This window comes from Curcuma longa, chromosome 12 (genome assembly GCF_044706935.1).
Source record: "Curcuma longa cultivar G26 ecotype Majalengka, Jawa Barat chromosome 12, ITB_CL_G26_1.1, whole genome shotgun sequence".
NCBI classification, from domain to species: Eukaryota; Viridiplantae; Streptophyta; class Magnoliopsida; order Zingiberales; family Zingiberaceae; genus Curcuma; species Curcuma longa.
In genome coordinates, this window is record NC_133872.1 from 8694049 (window position 1) to 8717945 (window position 23897).

At 32.1% G+C, this 23897-nt stretch overlaps 2 protein-coding genes across 2 annotated transcripts; one reads left to right on the forward strand and one right to left on the reverse strand.

Annotated features, from left to right (window-relative positions):
- Positions 1–17577, reverse strand: LOC141842999 (uncharacterized; the record flags this gene model as incomplete). Its single annotated transcript, XM_074731011.1, is given in 9 exon segments — positions 1–35; positions 116–232; positions 5222–5401; positions 11010–11138; positions 11226–11324; positions 16530–16682; positions 16829–16940; positions 17069–17178; positions 17242–17577. Coding segments are annotated over 9 exon segments (1232 nt in total), but the record flags the coding sequence as incomplete, so codon positions are not given.
- Positions 17578–22969: 5392 nt separating this feature from the next.
- Positions 22970–23547, forward strand: LOC141842843 (major pollen allergen Lol p 11-like). The gene is made up of 2 exons (XM_074730834.1): positions 22970–23132; positions 23219–23547. The coding sequence occupies exons 1-2, from the start codon at positions 22970–22972 to the stop codon at positions 23545–23547; spliced, it is 492 nt and encodes a 163-aa protein (XP_074586935.1).
- Positions 23548–23897: the final 350 nt, after the last annotated feature.

The window sequence follows — 23897 nt, forward strand, 5'->3', positions numbered from 1 at the left end:
ATCAACATAGCACAGCATATTCGCAGCAAGGTTTCCTGCAAAAGAATCAAGGAACGTTCCATGAGTCGGACTGAATAAGTTGACAGTCGGAAATGAAGGATCGATTTCCTCCTACTTGCGGGCCTTCCGGATCACTTAGAAGAACATCCCAGATATGGAGACACTCAGTGAGGTTGAACTCGCGCATCAGTAGTAGCGAAATCCATCTAAAAGCATAGAATTGAGGATTTACCTGAGAGAGATTTTCATCTGAAATCAGTAACTTGTCATGTAAAAGAGAATAATATAAAATCTCAGCTACCATGCGAAGAAAGCTAGAAATATCTTGAATTTGCAACTGCAGATTTGTAAAGTGATGTCCTTGTGCAATGTTTCAGTGGCTAGCTTGAGTACAACCCTTTCATTGGTTTGTGGGCCTTTTGAAACCCACTGAACCATCCTTGTACACCTTCAATTCTTTCATCAGTGTGTAGGCCTTGAAAAAGGTCATCCTTGTCTACTACTAACTCAATGATTTACTCACTTCATCCAACTAGACAATAAGTTGGTTCTTTAAAATTAAAATATCCATGACATATTAGTCGAATTTCCCTCAACTACAAGTCCTCCTTAAGTTGTAATAAGAAATTTATACCGGCATAAAAAATAGTGGCTGTTTCATACTAAGAAATGTCCTAAATATGTAATGTCATCGAAAGACCTAGAGACTTGTGACATTGTTTCTATCAATCACACATACACACAAAAGCCCCTTCAATCACCTCCATCTCTCTATGGCATGTGAGTCTGTCAATGGGCTATATCAATTATGCCAACCAGCTAGTCTACGATCACTAGCTATCTCAACCAACTACGACCAATCATCACCATCGGCCAACCTCGTCGGCAATCCCTGCAGTCATTCCTGTAGGCCATGGAATGAAATAAAAGGGAAGCGAAGAAAGGGGCAATATTTACCCATATCACAGTCATTTAAGGAAATAATCAATTTCCTCTATGAAATTTTTCCTTGGAAAATATTTTACACATGCAAATTATTTTCTACAAAACAAACAATAAATTTTCATGAATCCTTGTATTGTTTCTTCATCACTAAAGCTCTCGACAAAGAAATCAAAGGTAGTCATAAAAAGACAACAATGGACTAACCCTACCAAAGCTAATCTAGCAGCAACACATAAAGAGTGGCTTGTATGTTTGCTATGAGAGAAGGGACTCAAAATGGAGGGGGAGGGAGGGGAGAGAAAGAAGTAATGTTTACTTAGTGAACAATTGGAGGGGAGGGAAAGGGTATACTATGAGACCATTATATGCCTTTCTTCAACAAACATTGTTATAAGCTGAGGTTTATTTATGGGTTATTAGGTGATTCAAGAGTTAAATGGTGTAATTAGGAATACCTATGGCTGAACTTATCAGTGTTTCGGTTGATTTTTATGTAAGCCAATTGAGCATTGTATCGACTGGAAATCATTTTGGGATTACCTTGGGCTCAAATCAGAAAGAGTTGGGCAATGTCGTAATTAAATATATATAAGCTTGATTATCAGTGTTACCTTAAACTCAGCCCATGGTGAATCAACTCCGTATAACAGGTCCCAACCCCAGAAAATCAGGAGGGTCGTATTAAGTTGTCAACCAACGTAAAATAGACAAATGTTATCTATGAATCTATCAAACTATTATGTTAATGCTAGGTTGTTTTACAAAACAAGAACACGTTGGATAAGGATAGACATTGTAGGAATATTGATTATCTTATATTTGAAACATGGAATGTCGAAATGCTCACTGTAAAGCAATGGGGTAGTAGATACGACGATTAGGAAAAAAATTAATATTTTGCATTTACAAGAGACAAAATAGGTACAGAAGAAGGCAAGGATGATAAAGAATTCAAATTTTGAATTATGGTACACAAGAAAGAGTAAAATGAGAAAAAAAAGATAAACAATATTATAATAATTTGTCAATGGACGAAGTAATAAGAGTAGTTAGGAAGGAAGATAGGATTATAACTCTCAAAATAGTGGTAGCAAAAGGAATTATTAGTATAATCAACATATATGCACCTGAAATATGATTAAATGGAAATAGTTTTAGGAAGACAGATGAGATAGTACAAAAAATTTCAACAATTGAGATAATTTTAATAGTAGAAGATCTAAATGAGTATGTAAAAGTAAAATAGAATGCATAGGGGCTATGATTTTGAAATATGAAATTAAGAAGGAAAAACTATATTAGATTTCACAATAGCATATAAATTTATAATAGCTAATACATTCTTTAATAAAAGAGAAAAACATCTTTTTTATGATTAGGAAGAGGAATAGAAAAATTTACAAAAATTACAAGGTCATCCCTAGTGAAATCTTAACTACCCAACCACCTAACATAAGTTAACAGTGTTAAATATGTGTCTTAAGCATAATATTAATAGAAGCAAAGCATGTAAAGGACCAAGTGATGGAAGTTAAAGGAGGAAAAGCAAAATATCTTAAAGAGAGGAACACAAGTATTCGGAGACATTCATGTTGACTAGAATACAACATAAGATAAAATGGTATTAAATTTGAAAACGATAGGCAAGAGCGTACTCAGTAAATCAAGAGAACAAACATTACCAAATAAAAAATCTTAGTAGTGAAGTGAGGAAGTGCAAAAGAAAGTGACAAAGAATGAATAGCCTACAAATTACTATACACTTATAATAACAAAGGCAACTTTATAAAATATAAAGAGGCTAAAAAAGCAATAAATGAAACCAAGAATGAAGCTTTCGAAAGCTTATATCGATAACTTGATACAAAAGAAGGGTAAATGAGCATCTATAGAATAGCTAAAGTGAGAGAGAAAAATAAAAAATCTTACTCAAAAAGATATATTATAAATGAATCCACTAGGATACTAGTAAAGAATGTGGAAATAAAAGGCAATAGAAGAGATATTTTCATTCACTTTTCAATGAAAATTTAGATACCAACTTAACTTAAGAAATTTAAATAGATCAAAGGAGAATAAAAATTTAAATTTTTTATCAGAAAATTCAAATTTCAAAAATAGAACAAATATTAAATGGGATGCAAAATGAAAAATGGTGGACAAAATGATATTCCAATAAAGGTATAAAAGTGCCTGAGAAAACAGTGTATTGAATAGCTTACGAAGTAATTTAACCTAATATTGAAAACAAAGAAAATATTTAATCAATTGAGGGTATGTAATCTTATCCCCTATATAAAAATACAAAAGATATACAAAATTATACAAATTATAGAGGCATTAAGCAAATGAGTCATACTATAAAATTTTAAGAAAAAGTGATAGAAAAAATATTAAGGAGGCCAAGTGACCAAAAAATAATTTAGATTCATGCTTGAAATATCGACTATAAAAGTTATACATTTTCGCAAACAATTAATCGAAAAGTATAGGAAAAGAAGCACGACTTATACATGAAGGAAAATTATGTGAAAAATTCTACAAAAAAGTATTAACATAACACATATTGAAACAATTAAAGATATATACGAGGATATAATGACAAGAGTAAAAATTAAGCAAATTAATCAAAATATTTTCTATAAAGATAGGGTTACATCAAGAATCAACTTAAATTCATATCTTTTTACACTAATTATGAATGAACTCATTGGACGCATCCAAGAAAAGTTACCATGGTGCATATTGTTTGCAAATGACATTATTTTGGTCGATGAAATGCCCAAATGAGTAAATGCTAATCTCAAATCTTAGAGTGAAATGTTGAAAGTAAAAGTTTTAAGTTTAATGGAGTAATGACAAAATATATGAAATTTAACTTAATAGTAGTAGACGTTGTAAGACAGTGGTGCAAATAAAAGATGACGAATTACCTATAACTAAGAATTATGTATCTAGGAACATTTTTACAAAAGGGCAAAGAGGTTGATAGAAATGTTATATATAGGATACAAGTCAAATAGTTGAAATGGAGGAGGATGTCAGTGTTCCTTATAATGGTAAACTACCTTTAAAGGCAAACAAATTTTATAAAACAACAATTAGACCTTATATATTATATGGAAATGATGTTGGATTATGAATCGAGCACATGAGCAGAAAATAAAAACCGCAAAGATGATGTTAAGGTGATCTGCAAACAGAGAATGACCAAGATAAAAAAATGACAATATTAAAGAGAAAGTCGAGGTTGCATCTATTGAGGGCAAATTTCAAGGGATACATTTAAAATGAAACCAATATGTACTTAGGCAACGAATAAATATTCTAATTAAACGATATGAGATCATGATAAATACACACATTAATCAAGAAAGAGGAAGACCAAGGAAGACTTAATTATAAAAAAAAATAGAATAAAATTCATTAAATATAAATGAGGATATAAAAGAGTATCAATCCTAATGACGTAGAAAGATCCGACTCTATTGAGTGTGATAAAGGCTTAGTTGTTGTATTATTGTTACTCTAATAGTCTTCACTACATGATTGATAGTAGTTGTTGCATTGTTAAATATATTTTTCATCCATAATCAGGACCATCTTAACTAAATGCTAATTCCCAACAAATGATTCTCCATAACTAAATACCTGATAAATATTTTGTTCTTATTTGGCTAGTTAATCCATCTGAAAAGATTAAAACTAAAAGGCTTATCAACCCTAAATGTATTCATTTTTCTTCCAATAGTCTTGGTACAACTGATTATGTTAACTCTGTTTCTTTCATTATCCAATACAAATATTTAACACTTCTCTTTGTAGGGGAGAAAATCCAAGTTAATTGTTCGGGACTAAATCCAAGGCTTAATTTAATAAAATCCACTGGATGTCTTTACTCCACATTTTTTTCAATTAATTATCATAATAATAAGCATAATGTATACTTAAGTTTAGAGAAACTGAAACAGTTCTAAATTCAATTTGTAGCAAGACAAAATGTACTAGATGAGGATAAACAACATCGAAGGGGGCATATTTATTTAGTGTAAAAGCAGATAGACTATGCAGGTAACGATCATTAATTTCAAGTTACTATGCTAGCCTCTACAGTTTGGTCACTGCATAACTTGGTAGAATAAAAACAGTTCAAATTCCAAACTATAGAACTAAAGTTTGGCCAAATGCAGAATAGAGAAGTGGAAAGCAAAGCATAGTAAATAACAATAACCAATAGATACTATCGACAATCTTAGAAAACTTCAAAATATATTACTTTTGTTGTGACTTCCAAATGTCTCCAAAGCTCTTCATCGTGTCTTTTCAAAAGCTGCGATAATTTCTCAATTTTAGACTGGATGCCAACAACACTTTTGTCAAGTTGTTTGGAGAAGTTATCCCTGAAAATACTGACTAGTTCGGCAAAACAGAAAAATGTGTCTGCCTCTGCAAAGGTCTGCATACATCATGATTATATATATTAATCAGACGTGTCTCGAAATAATGGTCAAATAAAAAAGAAGACAAAAAAACATATTCTCACAAGTCAGAATTAAGTTGGAAGGTAAAGGTAGAAATATGGTTATATCAATATCACAATTAAACAGTCAATATCTAAGTATTAGTCATATTGGACCAATAAAATCAATACAGACAGGAAAAATAGAAAAAAAAATTAAAAAATTATCATTTTATTTGGCAGAATGTTTTGTAATACCTCATCTAGGTCGTCCCAAAATCTAAATTTGATGTTTTGATTTAATCCTACTTAAAATGTATATATGTTAATTACAATAATAGTTTCATCACGACTATCTTAAAAGTTATAATTCTATCTCCCTTTCTAACTACTTTTATTACTTCATCCTATAGCGAATTATTTACAACAATACCTACTTCATTTCTTATTTCATTCCTTCATGTGTACCATAACTTAAAACCCGAATTCTCTATCTTTGTCTTCTCTCCTACCTATTTTGTCTCTTATACACATAGAATAGTTTTGTCTCTTGTACCAATATTGATACCCAATAAGCCAAGAGTTTGAGGTGATTTCTCTAAGGTTAGCTTCTTCTCCTAGTGAGTCTCACTTGTATAGAACTCGATTCTTTCTACTACGCCTCGATTTTCTTTAGGTCTTGCAACAACTTCTGTCTTACTTAGCCAACATAGGTCTTATCAGCAAAAATTATTTGTTCGTTACAATTACTATTCATCTGACGACTACTTAGATAAGGACCGAAGGACGAAAAAGAAAAACTAAAAGAAAGCAGAGTCCTCTCTCTTAACTTAGAAAAGGATTTAAACTGTCCTAATTAAAATAAAATACACATGTACATCTACAAATTGAAAACTAATAAGGAAATTACTGGAAAACAACTATTTACAGACACTTAAGCAAACTTGAACATACTTTTAGTACACTTAGCTCACAAGCTTATACAATCACTCACACTTGTAAGAAGGGATCAAATACGAATGCCCTTACTTCTATATATAGATGGTATGAAGGTCTTCTTTGCTTAAGGAAGAAGTTTTCTGAATCTGCGTGTCCACTAAGAAAGTTAGTGGAGTCTTGTTTAGAAAAAGATAGTGGAATAGGAGTCATTCGTTCTTATCTTTACTCGCAGTGGAGTACTGAAGTAAAGTAGTGTGTCATGACGTAAGTGCTTACGCCATCCTTCCGTCATATTGTCCAGATTATGTTCTCCAACAGAGTCCCATGAAGGGGCTCTGGATGAGCTAACAGGCCTGGGAGAGGATACTCTGTAGTTTCGGGCCAAGTAAATATTAGCTATGTGAATAGCTAGCTAATCTTTTGGAGGCCCAATGGTCATACTTCTTTTTGTATTTTTGACATAGGGTTTCATGTTGAGTTATGTACTGAAACGGAAAAAAATTGACTCCCATATCTCTTGGCCAATAAATTTTTTCGGTGAAAGTTTCTCCTGCTAGACTGTATTCTGACGGATCTTGATGTATGTCCCAAAACCATTGGCTTCCTTGAACAAAAGCTCTCTACTGGTTTAATTGTTCGGCTAAGTTTGATCTTGCTATCCAATCTTTATCTAGATCAAAAACATAGTCTTTGAGTTCCAGTTGAAGTCCATTCATTTCATGAATATTCATTTGGATTAAATGTTTTGCTAGTTCGATCTTCATATCAATCCATTCAGGAGAAGAACTGTCAAATGTACAAATGATGAAGGTTTCTCTTTCTAAAGCATGTCTGAATATGGTGCTAAATTGTGTGGAAACACTTGGATAGAGTTTAAATCATGTACCCAAAGTTTATGTAATAATCTATAATCCATAAAAGTGAAGACAGTAATTAATCTTCCCCTGAAGTTGTGTGAAACAAATTTCTCATAATCAATGTTGGCCCTCCGTATGGAGTAGGATAACAGACAAGAGCATCTAAACTTTGCTGAGACTGCAGAATGTTTTGAAAGGTTTTGGCATTTTAATTCGAAGCTAAATTCTACTTCGTAGGGAAGAAAAGAGAGATAATTTGATGAAACTTGCTTAATGTAAACATATGGACACTTATGAACTTAGCTTAACTTGCAAACTTTGTGTAGGATTATTTATTTAGATTTATTCTAATAAAAACAAACTACATGTAAAACAAATAATTTCTAGAGACCTAGTCCATAGTGGACAGTTTCACTGATAAAATGTTGCAATTAAAAGAATTCAGATAGAAGTTTAAGAAATTGAAGACAGGCTAGGGGTTGAATAGACTCGATCGCTTGCTTTTGCTTGTTTCCACAATATTAGCATGGCCAGCCGAAAACATACAAAAGTAGCAAACCAAAACATGGAAATGCAACCAAATTTAACATGGTTGGGCAGCCTGACCGCTACTGCACAGGCTATAGTCTATAAAGGGATCTCCCCTTGAAGTTTTTCACTATCTTTCTCCTTCTCAACGGCATCAAAGGTAGAGAAACCTCTTTACCCCTTTTTCTTCTTACAATAGAATCGAGCTTTAAGGAGAGTATAAGGAGCTTTTGAGTATAAGTAAATAATGTAAGAAAAAAGAAAATGATAGTAAAGGATCATGGAATGAATTTTCAGGGAGCATTTGATCATCATTGCAAACCTTGGCCAATCCCCTGAGATCTCTATTTATATGCTCTTTCATTTATGTAGCAATTCTATTTGTTCACGCACAGTCCATCAATCAACTCCTAAATAGTATCTGTTGTGCATCTGAACATTTTAAACTAGACATCTATTCAACGACTCCTTACATGTTTGCTTTCCTACTAAAGCATTAGTAGACTAATCTGCACAATCGTCGATGCCTTGGCTTCAATTGACTAATTAGTCAACTACCTCTCAAATAGAAATCTTGTTCGGTTTGATCCACAATTAGCTAAGCATTTGAGTCAAATGATCAATGTATCAATCAACCCAAACATTATCCGAACAAAAGCATTCTATTCATTTTTGTTTGATGTCAAGTCAACTGATCAATGTATTATTTGACTACCTAGCCGATCGGCACCCAGATAATATAACTGAACAAAAGTTTTCTTGTCCATTTTTTTTTATACCGAGTGAATTGATCATAGACATCAATCGACTAATCAATGTATTAATTGACTAACTAGTTGACTGAGTCAAGAACAAAGCCAAACCATAAAAGACTACCAGACAAATCTACAACATCTGAGGCAAAGCTCAAAACTGAGAGCAAGGGATACATTTCTACCAGTGAGATGACATATTTTGTGAAGAAGATGCCCAAGATTAAAAGGTTCAAGAAGAAGGTCGTGAAAAAAATATTTGGGGATTCAAAGAAATAAGGGAAATCCAAAGGTAAATTAAACCGAAGCATATTACATGCCTTGAATGCGACATGAAGGGCCATCGGATGAAGAAGAACTTCACAAGGTTACCTGACACATGGCTTTCATAGCCATTGATGAAGTGAAGGATTCAGTCACTAATGAGAAGGAAGCTTAATCATGTGGAGAGAAATCATCGTCTAGTTTTGATGAGGTAATTTCTTCAGAGTTAAATAAATTGTATGAAATTATTACTTGTTTCACTAACCCTTTGGTTGGATCGATAGAAAAGGCTTTAGTCACTCCTTAAGGAGCTTAAAGTCTTTAAGGGGAGACTTCCTCATCCTCTACTTACAAGAATTAAGAAGGAAGATCATCCCATGTTAAAAAAACATAATCCATCATTGAAATTGCAAATAAAAGAAACGATAAATACTTCATGGCTATGTGACCTTAGAGGAGGCCCAAGAGGCCTCCGCCTCAAGCCCAACCAACGAATGAGACCCTAAAAAAATGTTATAGGCTAATTAAACCCTAATTATCTAAGCATATAGAGCACAAAATTTTTTTTGGGCTCCTTTTAAATCACAAGTTGTAAAAAAAATTACAATGCATAACATCGTGATGGCTATGTGACAGTGCTGATAGGTGGTAAATCAACATTATAATCTACTTTCTTTGGTAATCCTTCATTTGATCGAGTCAAGATTCAAGAAGTATATTTTTGTTAATTGTTATACTCCATCTAACTCGAGAACTACTTCTTTTAATTTTAATAGATATGCTTTCTTTCTTGTGCAACATGTTAAATCTTGGTGAGTGCTATAGGGTCTAGAGACTTTTTAATCTACTCCACTTGGTTAATGATTTGTCGTGTACTTTTTTATTTTTGATATTTTTTTGTTGCTTAATTAATTTGATAGTGTATAGTAGTTTTTCCCCTCGGTACGAATTCGTAAATTGTTTGCAATCGAGATTACTCCACTATCATTTAATTGACTTAATAATTTGTGAGACTATTTTTTAAATGACCATGTTTTATTGTTTGAGGGAGCTCATTTTTTTAAATTCATCTCAGGCCTAAAAAATGTCAAGTACAACCCTGGCAAAATATTTACATGAATGAAGGCAAGAAGTATGTTCATCACACTTGGCCAACTTTGCCTCCGATGTATAATGCATACACGAATTATCAAGTGAATTAAGCAACAGTAGAATAATCTCGATTGCACACAATTTATGAATTCGTACTGAGGGGAAAACTAATATACACTACTAAATTAATTAACTAAGCAACAAAAAGATATCAAAAATAAAAAAGCATATGACACATCATTAATCAAGTGGAGTTGATTAAAAACTCCCTAGACCCTACGACACTCACCATGATTGAACACATTGCACAAGAAAGAAAGCATATCTACCAAAATTGAAAGAAAACAGACAGATCTCGAATTAAATGGAGTATAAAAATTTATATACATATTTATATATATATATATATATATATATATATATATATATATATATATTATATATATATATATCAAGAAAACAGACAGATCTCGAATTAAAGGGAGTATAAAAATTTATATATATATATATATATATCTTGAGTCTCAACTCTCGATCAAATGGAGACATAAATTATCAAAGGAAACAGATTATATCATTGATTCGCCAACTATCAGCACCACCTCATAGTCATTGCCACATCACGACGTGTATGCGTTGTAAATTTTTTTAACCTAATTTTTTTTTAGCTTGTGATTTAAAAGGAGGCCAAATTTTTTTTTGGACTCTCTATATGCTTGGATAATTTAGTTACCTAGGGTTTAAAAAATTAAAACTAATAAATTAACATATAACATTTTTTTAGGGGCCCCTACTTGGTTGGGCGTCCCCTCTAATCTGCATATTTTGCCCACATAGACACTACTATGAACTTCTGTAACTACTAAACATTAACCACAACTTATTTATTTAGACATGTTCCAATAAAAATAAATTACTTGTAAAACAAAATTTTCTACAACTTCATCCATAATGGACAATTAAACAATAATAGCATGGTGTAAGCGACTGAGACCATAATGTTACGGAAAGTTACAATGACAAGTGAAATAATTGAACTATCATCGGTATCAAATTAAAAATTAAACACTAATAGCATGGTGTAAGCAATTGAGACCATAATGTTACGGAAAGTTACAATGACAAGTGAAATAATTAACATAATTTGTCTTAGTATATTAACATTGTCCTTACTGCATTAGTGCCATCTGAATCATTCTTGAAGACATAGAAGAGAGGTGCCACAACTTCGTTCATTCCTTGTACATATGTTATACTAGGATTCAGTTTTGCGAATATAATAAGTATACGCCTTAAAGCTTCCTGAAAAAAAAAAAAAATAGTAAGAAACTAAAGTTGATGCATCAAATTTATTGCAAAAAATGAGTGGTATGTTTGGCACTTGTTCACCTGATTAGTCTTTGCAATAGAAGAGTCTCCACAAAAAAATTCCATCTCTGGATGAGTACGTTTTACATCTCGATCAATCTGCTCCAGAATCTCAGCCTCCTAAGTAGTTTAGATAGTTAAAATAGTTCATTTAAGTAATGCTAAGCAGTGAAGGAAATAATGAATGTAATTGCAGAAAGATATAAACAGGAGCGCAGGTAATAACTAAAATAAGAGGCAAGTACAGATATGACTCATGGAGATTCAAGTTTCCTCTTATCAATATTCTGTTACTCTTTGGTTACAGATATTGATTAGGACTTGTGAATTTTACACTCATTTTGTAGATCTATTATGTGGTTTTACATTGACATGACTTGCCGAATATTCCTGTATAGCAGAGTGTCAAGGGAAAACACAAGTGCAATGTGCAGCAAAAATTCCCTGATGGCACAGTAAATTCTGCTATCTCTTGAGTGGCCTAACTATAAGTTTTCTCTTAATTTAGTACATGCAAAGACAAACAACCACAAAATAACCCTGATTTATGTGTCCCTTATGTTTTTTAAATTGCATCCATCAGCTGAAAGACTGGTTGATTCTCAGCCATGCAGTTGACCAATCAAACTACTTTAGTCAGTCATTATAATACATTACCATATTAATACAACAAACCCTTCTTCCTACAGCAACTGCCATTTACTCTGCCACTACTGCCATTTTATTTTCACAATTTTTCATCCCCAAATGTTTTCTCTGCTCCTTTTTGTATGCTTTTCCAGCAAATTTCTCTCATAAGTAGCTTTGTTTCCTCTACCTTCTTTTCTATCAGGCTCCATGACACTCAACCCCTTTATTTTCGTTAGAGGTATTAGAATAGTGGGTTTGGTCTCATATTAGTAGTTATACGTTTAGGGGGGATTTTATCATGAATCTACATCTACCTATGTAGTTATTGTGTGACCATCATAAGATGATCCAATATTTCTTTCCTAAATTCTACATTTGATCACAGCCCCTTTCTAGGGTTAAGGTTTTTACAAAGTCAATCCTCCTCCACAGGAGGTTCTTGACCTCCCCATCAAGGTCTTCTCCCTACCTCCTCTCTATTCTTCGTGGGGCTCAAGAAAATTTCATCCTGAATCTGACATTGATTGCCCACATGACCTGCACCCTCTCAAATCGTGTGATGCCTTTGCATAACTTGTGCCCTCATGGCTCGCTACCAGCTCCTCTAGATGCTTCATCACTCAAGAGACACGTGCCCACTGCTCACACAACCCCTAGTGTGCCAAGGCAGAGCCTTTCATGTTATTAGCAACCTGGCCGCCATCAATGCCTCCACAACAATGAATATGGCTCATCCATTGATGAGTTTCATGAAATGCTCATGCCACAACACCAGCTGAGCCCCATCTTTCAGAGAAAATTGTCCTCCTCCCTTTTTGTTTTGCAAGCAACATAGCCTCGCCGCCCTCCTAAGGTATACAAGCCAAGCGCTATCATGATCGCTGTTGACAACCATACAAAAGCTTCCACTACTAGCCCAAGAGAAATGTCACTAGCAATTTGGACAATTTCACGGTCAAAATGCACATTAGACTTATATTAATCTCTTTCCATGTCATGAGAATACACTACTTCATATTATCGCTCAGTAGCTAGGTCTGCAAAATCGATATCTATCCAATACCAACACTAGGTCATTGAAACCTTAGGCTCCAGCACAAATTCGTGCCTCTGAACATCTTCTCCAAATTTATAGGCGAAGTTCCAATTTTACAAAATCCTTTATTACATGAGTTGCTGCTTCATGTGCATTCCAGCGCCCTCTTTCACCTTCTTGTAGAGCACTAGCTACCCCTAATCCTGCTCCTTCTAACACCAAAGCTCACACATAACTGTTGCACCTGCCAATGATATCCTCCTCTCCCTTTGAAGATCTAAAGCAATGTCAGAACCAAGTTGAGGGGAGCACTGATACCCCTAGCCTATGCTCATAACTCAAACACCTACCTCAGCTCACTGTAAGGACCTTTTAAGGTTGTTAGCACCACTACAAGCAACCTCCACTTGTGACCCAACACCAGCAATTTGATGTATCAGGAAACACCAGCAAAGGAAATTCAAAAATGAGCAATGAGAGAAGAACAAAATAAAAGAAAAGGCAAGCATGTATCCTTAATGCTTAAGAATGGCTTTTCTTTATAAGAACCACAAATGAGGGGAGCTTGTTGAATTCACTAGTATTTCAAGTTGTCATAATTGAGATCCAACCTAAGAACGTGAAGAAGTCCAAAGGTTCCAATCATAAAATCAAAACATAAGATTGTAAGATCCTACAATTTAATTAAAATATTTTAGAACTCTATTTCAATTTTTATTATTCATATTATGTATTAACTTTCAATATAGAATATTAATATTAACATTTTATTCACTATCATTACAATATCTTGAAACAACAACAACAACAACAACAACAAAGCCTTATCCCACTAAGTGGGGTACAATATCTTGAAACATAAATAAAATTATTTAAATAAAAAGTAAGGTTGTAAATGAATCAAAAGTTCATAAGCAAGCTTAATGTTTGGTTTGGTGAGTTTTTTTATGTTCGTTCAATATGGATGGAATCAATTAAATTAACAAATTTGAACAACTCATTAAACTAAATGAACAAGTTTAAACGCATATGTTCATCTTGTTAGCGTTCATGAATAAACATTTTTAATTATTTGTGAGCAATGTTCATGAACAATCTCCATGAACAAAACTTGTAAAGCATATTCATTAACAAACCTCTTATTAAACTTGTAAATATATAAAGATTCTCTCAAAATGAACAAACAAACTTGCAATATTAAGCTCACTAACCAAACAATCTTAAAAATATAAAAAATTAAGAATCAACAAACTCGAATTAAGTGCACGATAACATCCTAACGAACCAAGCTCAAATCAAGCTCGAACCTAACTCAAGCTCGGGAAAAAAAATCAAGTCAAGCTTAAACACCCGTTTCAATGACTTGGTTCATTTTAGACTCAACTTAGCTTGGCTCGATTATCTTATCATAGGGTTGTAAGTGAATCAAACATTCATGAGCAAGCTTGGTGTTTAAGTTGGGAAAAGCTTATTTATGTTCATTCATTATACACAAGATCAATTAAGTAAACAAGTTGGAACATCTTATTAAACTAAATGAAGAAGTTTGAAATCACCTCGTTAATATTCATGAACAATGATTGTAAATTATTCGTAAACAATATTCATGAACAATGTCCGCAAACAAAATTTGTGAACCATGTTCATCAACTAAGTTCTTATCAAACTTGTAAATAGACAAGCAAGCTCTCAAAACGAATAAATAAGCTCGCAAAAAACTTTAAAATGTAAAATTTTCAAACAAGCTCATATTTAGAGCTCAATAACATCTAAAGGAACCAAACTCAAGCTTGAACAATCATTTCAATGCTTGATTCATTTTAGGCTCATCTTGGCTTTACTCGGTTATTTTATCAAACAAGCTTGAACAACACAAATCTTGGCTCAGTTTAGCTCGTTTACAACCCTACCTTATCAAACAAGCTTGAACAACACAAAGCTTGGGTTGCTTTTCTCGTTTACATCCCTAATAGAAAGTATATGAAAAATACAATAAAATGTTTATTGTTTCATATTTATTTAGCAAGTAGCAACTTCTATAACATAAATGATATTAGAAATATGAATGATAATGACAATGATTAAAAAAGATTCTTCTATTGAATTAAAATGAATATTATATAATTGATTTCTTCAAATTATGACAAAAAATATTACTATAGCAAATATCAATGTCTAGAATGTCTAAGCATATTTATTCTCTATCTTATCATGGTTATTGGGATGAGATCCTACAAAAAAAGGCTAAGTAGGGATAGAATCAGATCATATGTTCGTAAGATCCTAGCCCCATCAGATTGTACTTGGGATTTGGCTCGATTAGACCTACTTGGGAATTAGTGCATTTATGTCGGATTTGGCTCATTTAGGTCGGATTGGATCATAAGATCCTAAGTCTAGACTATAATCTTAACTATCATGCTATCATGAGTATAAGCTTGACAACTATCAACGAACTAATACATAACATACAAATTCGTTATGTTATATTCCATGACACCTAAGTGCATTTAATTAAATGCATAATTTTGAATCAATTAATTAGAAAAAATAATTTTAAATGAATCAATAAAATAAATAAGAATGATCAGTAAAATCGATATTAATTAACTTAAAAGGGTTGGTGTTTTACTGCATTTGGTTCACTTAATCAAACTACATTTAAGATCAATTATTTGAGCTAATGTAGACTTTGAAGTTGATCCTATAGGAATAAAAATTGACATTTTATTTTTTTTCTATTTGAATTATTTTACCAATTTAAATTTCAATAATCCTACTGATATCAATTAATGCCAAGCATTTTTAAACGCCCCAACCAGACATTGATTTTAATATCATTTTTGATAATCAAGGTTGACAGTTGTATAGTTAAATGCAAGAATTAACACTCGGAAAATTAAAATATTTTTGGTTGCCTGGTTTTTGCAATGTTTGTATGTGCCTTTATTTTTTTCTTCCATCTTTCTTTGACTCTCATTTATGGATTGTTATATGAATTGTTAAACATATTAGTTATTTGATGGTTATTTTGAAATTAACTGTTGTTATTTCTTAGTTGCTATGTTTCATTTTTTTTTTTCCTTTGTTTGGCCCTTTTTTAATAAATAGGATCAGAATCTAACAATTCCTGATTGAACTGGTTGAACCACCTGACCATTCTGAGTTTGAAAGCATTGGTTTAAGCACAATTCCAAAGCCAAAGATTACTAAATAACTAGCAGATCGAAAATAATGGGATATGCACTAGATAGATAGGCAACATAGTCAACATGGAAAGCTAAATGCCACTTTGTTCGAAAAGCAAAAAAGTGCTCTTTTTATACATCGGTTCAAGTGCAGTCTTTATATGCAAGAGGTTCCAGATCAAATAAAGATAAAACAACTGGATGAAAAAAATATGCTCAGCACCCTGCTATATAGTCAATAGCATAAAATTCAAAAAATCGACTAGATAAGATGGATAAATATTTCTCTTCCACATGGTTTCTTCATGGAAAGAAATTGAATGCAATAAAGAAAAACAGAATATTATTGGAAGAAACATGATAGGCATTCATTTTATAAAATCACACAAGAAAAATGCTCTTAAATGGTTTTTTGGTCAAACATTAAATTTCTCTAGCAAAAGTCAAAGAATGAGGAAAAAATAGTAATACCTGGAAGTATTGATTCCATACACTAGTTTTACTAAGACTCAAAGGATGCTCTTCATGCATTATCTCTGACCTTGAAAGCAAGCCAATGTTTTCATTAGCTAACTCTTCAGTTTTTGTAACAGCTGAAGCTTCCATTCTCCGTGTGATTTCTGACTGACTAGCAACAGTAAAAATTCAGAAACCCAGAACATGTAAAAATAATGCACTCTAGAAACCTAAAGGAATTAATTGTCTCTTGTGTTTTCAGTACTTATAGTCAATCATGGTACAATCAAATTTGATGAATGATAGACACTTACAGGGTTTAGCAGCAAATCATCTTTAAGTTTCTGATACTGCTTCATCTTCTTCTCCAATTCAGGTGCCCATAATGTGTGATCAAGTGGCAAATAACCCAACAATAGCTGCTCACTAAAAAGATTATTCTCATAAGTTTCAATAAATGAATAAAAACAGAGATCATACAAATAAGTAGCATCAAAAGGCGATTCAGCTATCTAGAGAGAGAAAATGTCTTATGGAGGCACGGATTAAAATACTTTTGAAACGAATCAACCAGGACCTTCCATACTGTCGGACGCACGGCATGCGAAACACCCTGGCACGCTAATCTCCGCACCTCCCCAAGATTAATAACCCTCTTCGACAACTGAGAACCAAAGACGATAAGTTCATCAGCATCGAATGAAAAGATACAAGTGGAAACCCTAACCGTGATCCGGAAGTCGACTAAGAGCTCCGAGTCGCGGGGTTCCTCCTCTAACCATGGACGACGCGAACTCGGCTCGCCGGAGGGGAAGTCCGATCTCTCGGAACCGGGAAGCGCAGGAAGGGAAGGAGATTTAGAAGGCGGTGGCGGCGACGGCGGTGGCGGTGGCGGTGGCGGTGGCGGAGAGTCCGGTCTTAGGGTTTTGGTATCGTAGCGGGAGACGAGTTGATCATCAGGTGGCTTGGAAGACCAGAGAGGGCTGTTTAGCCACTCGGGCACGCTCTTCTTCTTCGCCACCATCGCCGCCGGACTTTCGCTTCAGACCTTCGTCGTCCACGTTTTACCTCTTAACTTGGGTTTCAGTGAAGCAAAAGAGTTAAAAGGGCATTTTTATAGATATTCAAAAACAAATTATTTATCATCAAAACACATTTTTTTTATTATAATTAAGACGGTATGTCGGTACAGCCAAATCAAATGAAGTTTGACGGTGTTTAATTTTTTTTGATAAATTAATCAAATCTAAGTCGGTTTAAAATGAATTAAATTATTAAAATAATTATTGAAATTTAATTTGATTTTTTTTTTAATTTGAGTTTGATTTGATCTTAGTTCGTTTAGATGTTATCAAACTCTCAATTTGAAATTTTTATATTTTAAATTTGTTTGATTGATTATTGAGTTTGATAATATAAATTTATTTATTTATTTTAAATTTTTTATATATTTAGTTATTGATGAACATAATTCAATAATATTGTTCACGAATATTATTTATGAATATTATTCACAAATATTAACTTGTTGAATACATGTGTGTTCAAGCTTATTTATTTAATTTAACGAGTTGTTCAAACTTGTTCATTTAATTGATTTTATATGTAATTAACGAACATAAATAAACTCTTACTAAATCGAATATTAAATTTGTTCACAAACGTTTAATTCATTTACAGTCATAATTATAATGTTCTAGTAAATTTATCTATTGCCCCTAATGTGTAACACAAACGGTGGACACATAATATTTCTAATGTAATAGTCAAGAGTCGAATCTCACAGGAACTCACCCTTTGTCACTCACCCCATCATATGCCTTTTGCCTGTGAACTCATAGGATCGACTCTAAGGGTGCTTGTGTACCTAAATTTATTTCCATTCATATTCATGGGAACGCCTCTAGGAGACCGCTGAGGTGGCGGATCTTTTTTTTTAGTAAATTTATCTATTCCATCAAAATAGTAATCTTTATTTAATCTTAAATTGAAGTAGTAAACTTAATTTAAATATTATAAAAATATTAAACTTTGATGAGGAAATTGTGATTATTAAAATATGATAAATAAATTAAATTATGATTTTTTTAGTTGATTGAGCTTAATCCTTTCAATTGATAGCCAACTAAACTCTATTACAATTAACTTGATGTTAAAAAATTTAGTAATCCATTTTTAATTAACTAGAAAAATATAAACAAAATAAATTTATGAAAATTTATAATCATATATAATTAGGTGATTTTTTCTAGGAAAAAATAATTTTGTATAAAAATGTTCAATTTTGCTAAATTTTAGCAAAAGATTAAATTGGTTAAAAAGTTTAAAATTCGTAAAAGTGTTCATTTGAATTTAGAAATGTTGAGTTCAGGTAACTTGAATTCTTTATAAACGATATACATTAAAACTATCTGAATAGATTCTAGATGAACTATCAACATAAGTCTAATTATAGTCTAACTTTTAAATAATTGTGTAAAATCTCATACTATAAGTATAATTTTCTTTCACATTATGATTCTCTTATCATCCAATTTGTTTTTGAAGACTCCTCTAGTATAAAAATTGATACTCTTTTAGCGTGTATTTAATTCAAGTTATCATATATAATCTTAATTATATGATTATTAGGTAATCACGTAATCACGATTATGAGATATAAAATATAACCAAATGTTGTTAAGTTCAATTTATTTATTTAGAGAGAATAAAATATAATCAATTTTATGATTCAATTTTTTTAATAAATTAAATTAAATTAATAATATTAATAATGATAATAAATTCATAATATATATTAAAAAATAAATATAAAATTTTTAAAATTTAAAACAAATATATATTTTTTAATAAAGTAAATATTTAAATTATCTCTTTTAAATTTATAAATATTTAAATTAAAATTTATAACTCAGTTTCAATAAAGTTTCACTATATATTTTAATTAACTTAGTTTTAAAATCGAAGAGTAATCATAGAAAAAAATTTTATTAACCTTCGGAATTACAGAAAACCTTAAGCTGCTAAGGTAATCACATTCCAGGTTTATAATCTATTTGTTGATATTTTGCTGACATGGTGGTGATGTTACATTACTTGAAAATCGATCATAACATAAATCAAACAAGATTATCGTTGATAAACTTGGACAAATAACCTTGAACCAAACGTACCCTTAGGGTCTTAGAATCAAATCTCAAACTTGACTTTCTTAAATCGAGTTAATTCATCTTGCATGACTATCACCCAAATCAAGTCAAAGTAATATATGGTCTATGATTTTAGGCTCGATTTGAGATAATGCAAATTGATCCCCTAAATTCCTAAAGTAAGATTTAATCCTTACCCCTTGAGAAATATCTCCAACAAACTTGTTCAATAAGATGACTAGAATTGATCCTAGGTGTTTTAGATGATCTTGATGTGTTCTTCACACTCTTAATAGAATTCTCTTCTTCCCTTCTAAATGCCAATTTCCTTTTTCAAGTTGACATTGATATCCTTATTAATGGAAGATTGCTTAGGATATGAATAGTTGTTTAATGGAATACAACATTTGAGGATTCCTTAACCTTATGGGACCTTTTGTTGTATATCCTATAGACCCTATTTAAAAATGAATATCCATTAAGAATTTCTTCAACTGTCTTAATAAAAAACTAGCCTAATCAAACTAGTGTGTTAGTATATGATAAAGGGTTTAAAGTTAGACTACGTATGATCTAATATGCATGCAAGTATATAGGTGCAGAAAAACTTGACAAGATAAAGTCTAAATGGGTTAGTGATGGGGTAGCAGGATCAGACATTTGGCCAGGTCGTGGTGAGCACCACGATCGTGGAGCACAAAAGCCTTTCGACATACCTTTATCAAGGTCACTTCCCTTCCCCTCAGCAAGTTTTTTTTGTCGCTAACTCTTTTCTATACATTAAGGACAATGCATATTACAAGTTTTGGGGTTTTAGTTAGTTTTATTACTTTCTTAGTTTTAGTTTTGCTTTAATCATCATATTTTTTTATTGCATTATCATGTTTACCATGCCCATCATGCATTTATTTGTTTGTTTCTTATAGCACAACATTAACATGTTAAACTTTAATATTTTTTGTGAAAGTATGCTCATATCCTTAGCGATCAAAAAATTTCATTGTTGGTCTACTTATTTAGTATCTTCCTTATACATAAAGTTTAATTTCAAGAGTAAATATCCAAGAATAGTTATTATTTATTATATTGGACTAATATCTTAGTTTCCTTAGAGACTCCCATTATATTTTGATTACTAGAAAAACACTCGAGTCGAGGAACTTACAGAAAAAGAGGAAAAAATTTATTTTAAAAAATATGAAAAAATGTTTGATAATGAGTAAAAATAATTAGGTATCCCTTTGAGACCCTGTAGTTACTGGAGAAAGACTGACTATGTACCTCTTTGAGATCTAGTGGATATTAGGAAAATTTCTATTAGCTAATCTCAACATCAAGTGCTCCTTTAAAACTAAGTGTGGAAAATGCAAAGCACCAAGGGGATGAGTCTTTTTATAAATTTCAATCGAGTGGTGGTTATGGGTCATTGAAGTAACACGTTGAAATGAAGTACCTGACCGAATTTGGAGTTGAACATTTACAAACACAACTATCTAGATTTTCATCGACTAGTAAAGGTACTGATTCAAGTTTATTTAAATATTTTGATATTATATCAAGAGAATCATTAGCTAGATTTATTTCTATAGAATATTTTTCTTTTAATTTTAGATCTAAATGCACATTTGAATATTTTTATCAAATCACGTAACTCATTTGCTAAACATGTTTCTTGAACTACACTCACTTATACAATTAAAAAATTAATGAGATAGGGGGAAAATTTTAATTGAAGAATTTTATAAATTAAATAATAAAATATCTTCCACTCTACTGGCATTAGACTTCGATCGACTGATACACTTGCTCTAGCTATTATAGCTTGAGTCTTGCCTTCATTCTTACAAGGTGTTCTAGGAGCTTTTCTTATCCAAACCTCCGTGATTGTATATCACGGGACTTCTTACTTGTCAAGAATCTTTTATTGTCCTTGCTCACTTAACCTTGGTTCGAGCTTTTCAAACTTCTTCTGTGTGACTAGTGTTCGGTCCACGTCGATCTGATAGGACTTATCCATCTGCCTAGTGATTGGTCTCTGACCTACTGGGACTTAACTCGTTATGATTTTTCTTTGACTTGTCTAGTATTTGATCCTTATGTTACTAAGTATCCATTTGGATTTACCAACCAAGATCCATCTTAGACTTCCTTTTGTTATACTTGCAACTATGTTAAATTTACCTACATACTTGACATCCATGTTAGATACACAACATTGCCTAACTATTATCCAAACATTAAATTCATGTGACACATGCTAAAGACATTATTGCACCAATAACTCCAAAATGCCTAGTTAAGAAGAAAAGGTACTCGGTGAAGCCGATGCAATGCACTCCTTTGTAGTGATCAGCTGTAACTTCCCAATTTACCTCCTTATAGATGGTCGTGCCCTGACCGTGGGGTAGCAGAAGAAGAAGAAAAGGTAAAAGTGCATAGGAGGAATACATTATTTAATTGGTGATTTTGCAAAAAAGTTCCTCTAGTTTTTTATATATTATAACTTGGTCCCTAGCTCTAAAAAGTGACAATTATTACAACTACTTCCATAAAAGAGAAGGGTTTTGCAACTCACTTGAATAATTATTGTGGATTGTAAGCCTTGTATTCAATTGTACAATTCTTGTATAATTTTAAGGAATTATAGGTTTCTTATATAGTTTTTTTATAATTTTATTTCTAGATTTCTTGTATAGCTTATGAATTTTTCTTTATTTATCTTTTACTTTCATGAAAATGAATTTATAGTTGGAGTTTTGTCAAAAAAAAATTGAAGGGTATGACTCATTTTATATATTAATTGATTTATTTTTTCAAAAAAATATTATTTTATTTTTTTTATTTTTTTTTCAAAACTTAATGGTATAACTCATTCACTCATTTTAGGGAAAATATATTTTATAGGATGACAATATATAATAGAAGTTTTGTATTTATATTATACTTATAAATCTAAAATAAAATAATTTTGTTCATTGATGAAATTAAAATTCATTCTATTTACTCATGTGAAGAAGTGGAGGGAGGGAAAGCTACTAGATTATTAGAACAACCTTTCGAAATTAATTCGAAAATCTCTTCTACTATAAATTGTACCATGTGGCATAAATGTCGAAACTTATTGACCTATTCATGGGTTTGTACACAAAGTCATCCTCCATGTTTTGCGAGAAGAATGCTCGACCTCATCTAATCTTGTATCATCAACAAAATAGCGAAAGCACACTAGTATTTAAGGAAGAGGAAAGATTTATGTTTGCATCAAGTGTTTAGTTTGTTTCCTTGTTTTTAATCATCTCATTCAACATGGCAAATCACTTTCATGCCTCCATTTCGATCACCCTTCTTTTGGCTTTCTTTATTTCCATCGACATTGTTCTTTCTGCTTCAAACATTGAGATACAAGGGCGGGCATATTGCGATACTTGCCGTGCTGGTTTTGAAACCACCGCAACCACATACTTAGAAGGTAGAAATTGTGTTTACATAATGATTTTATGCATTATATGATAGTACATTCGATGCTAAGAAATATTTTCTTCCTTTTGTGTGTAGGTGCTAAGGTAAAATTAGTTTGCGCAAATTTTACGACCGGTGAAATTACTTATACAAGTGAGGCAACAACAGATAGCACCGGGACCTATCACATAAGTGTGGAGCATGACCATCAAGAAGAAACTTGTGACATTCGGCTATTGAAGAGCTCTCAAAGCGATTGCTCTGAGATTAATGAGGATAGAAACCGTGCTCCTGTTGTAGTGACTCACAATGTTGGAATTGCTTCCAATGTTCGATATGCAAATTCTCTAGGATTCTTGAAGGACAAGCCACTCCCTAACTGTGGGCAGATACTCATGCAATATGCTCTAGGAACCGAGGAATGAGCATGCCGCGACATAAATCTCAAATTTCTTTTATTACAATCATCAAAAAAGTATTTATCATCGTTAAATTTCCGATCAATCTTGATCTTATATAAAACCCAACTTCTATTGTAAGTTTTTAAGTTGTTCTTCATTTTTTTCATCTCTTTGTTCTACAATGAATTTGTTTCACTTACTTTATGTGATAGTAAAATAAGATGATCCATTTTGCTAATTTAATTGCATGTTGAGGTTGTTAAATTGAGATATTTTTATATTTTATGTCAATTATAAAATGATGTAATTGAAAACAAAATGAAACTTTTAAGACATTGATCCAACCTAATGGTGTGATTATTGTGGTGGAGACG

What these genes read in the sequence shown, in the direction of transcription:
- LOC141842843 (XM_074730834.1), top strand. Translation starts at nt 22,970, where the DNA reads ATGGCAAATCACTTTCATGCCTCCATTTCGATCACCCTTCTTTTGGCT. An exon ending in CGCAACCACATACTTAGAAG is followed by an intron (nt 23,133 to 23,218) that starts GTAGAAATTGTG and finishes TTTTGTGTGTAG; the next exon opens with GTGCTAAGGTAAAATTAGTT.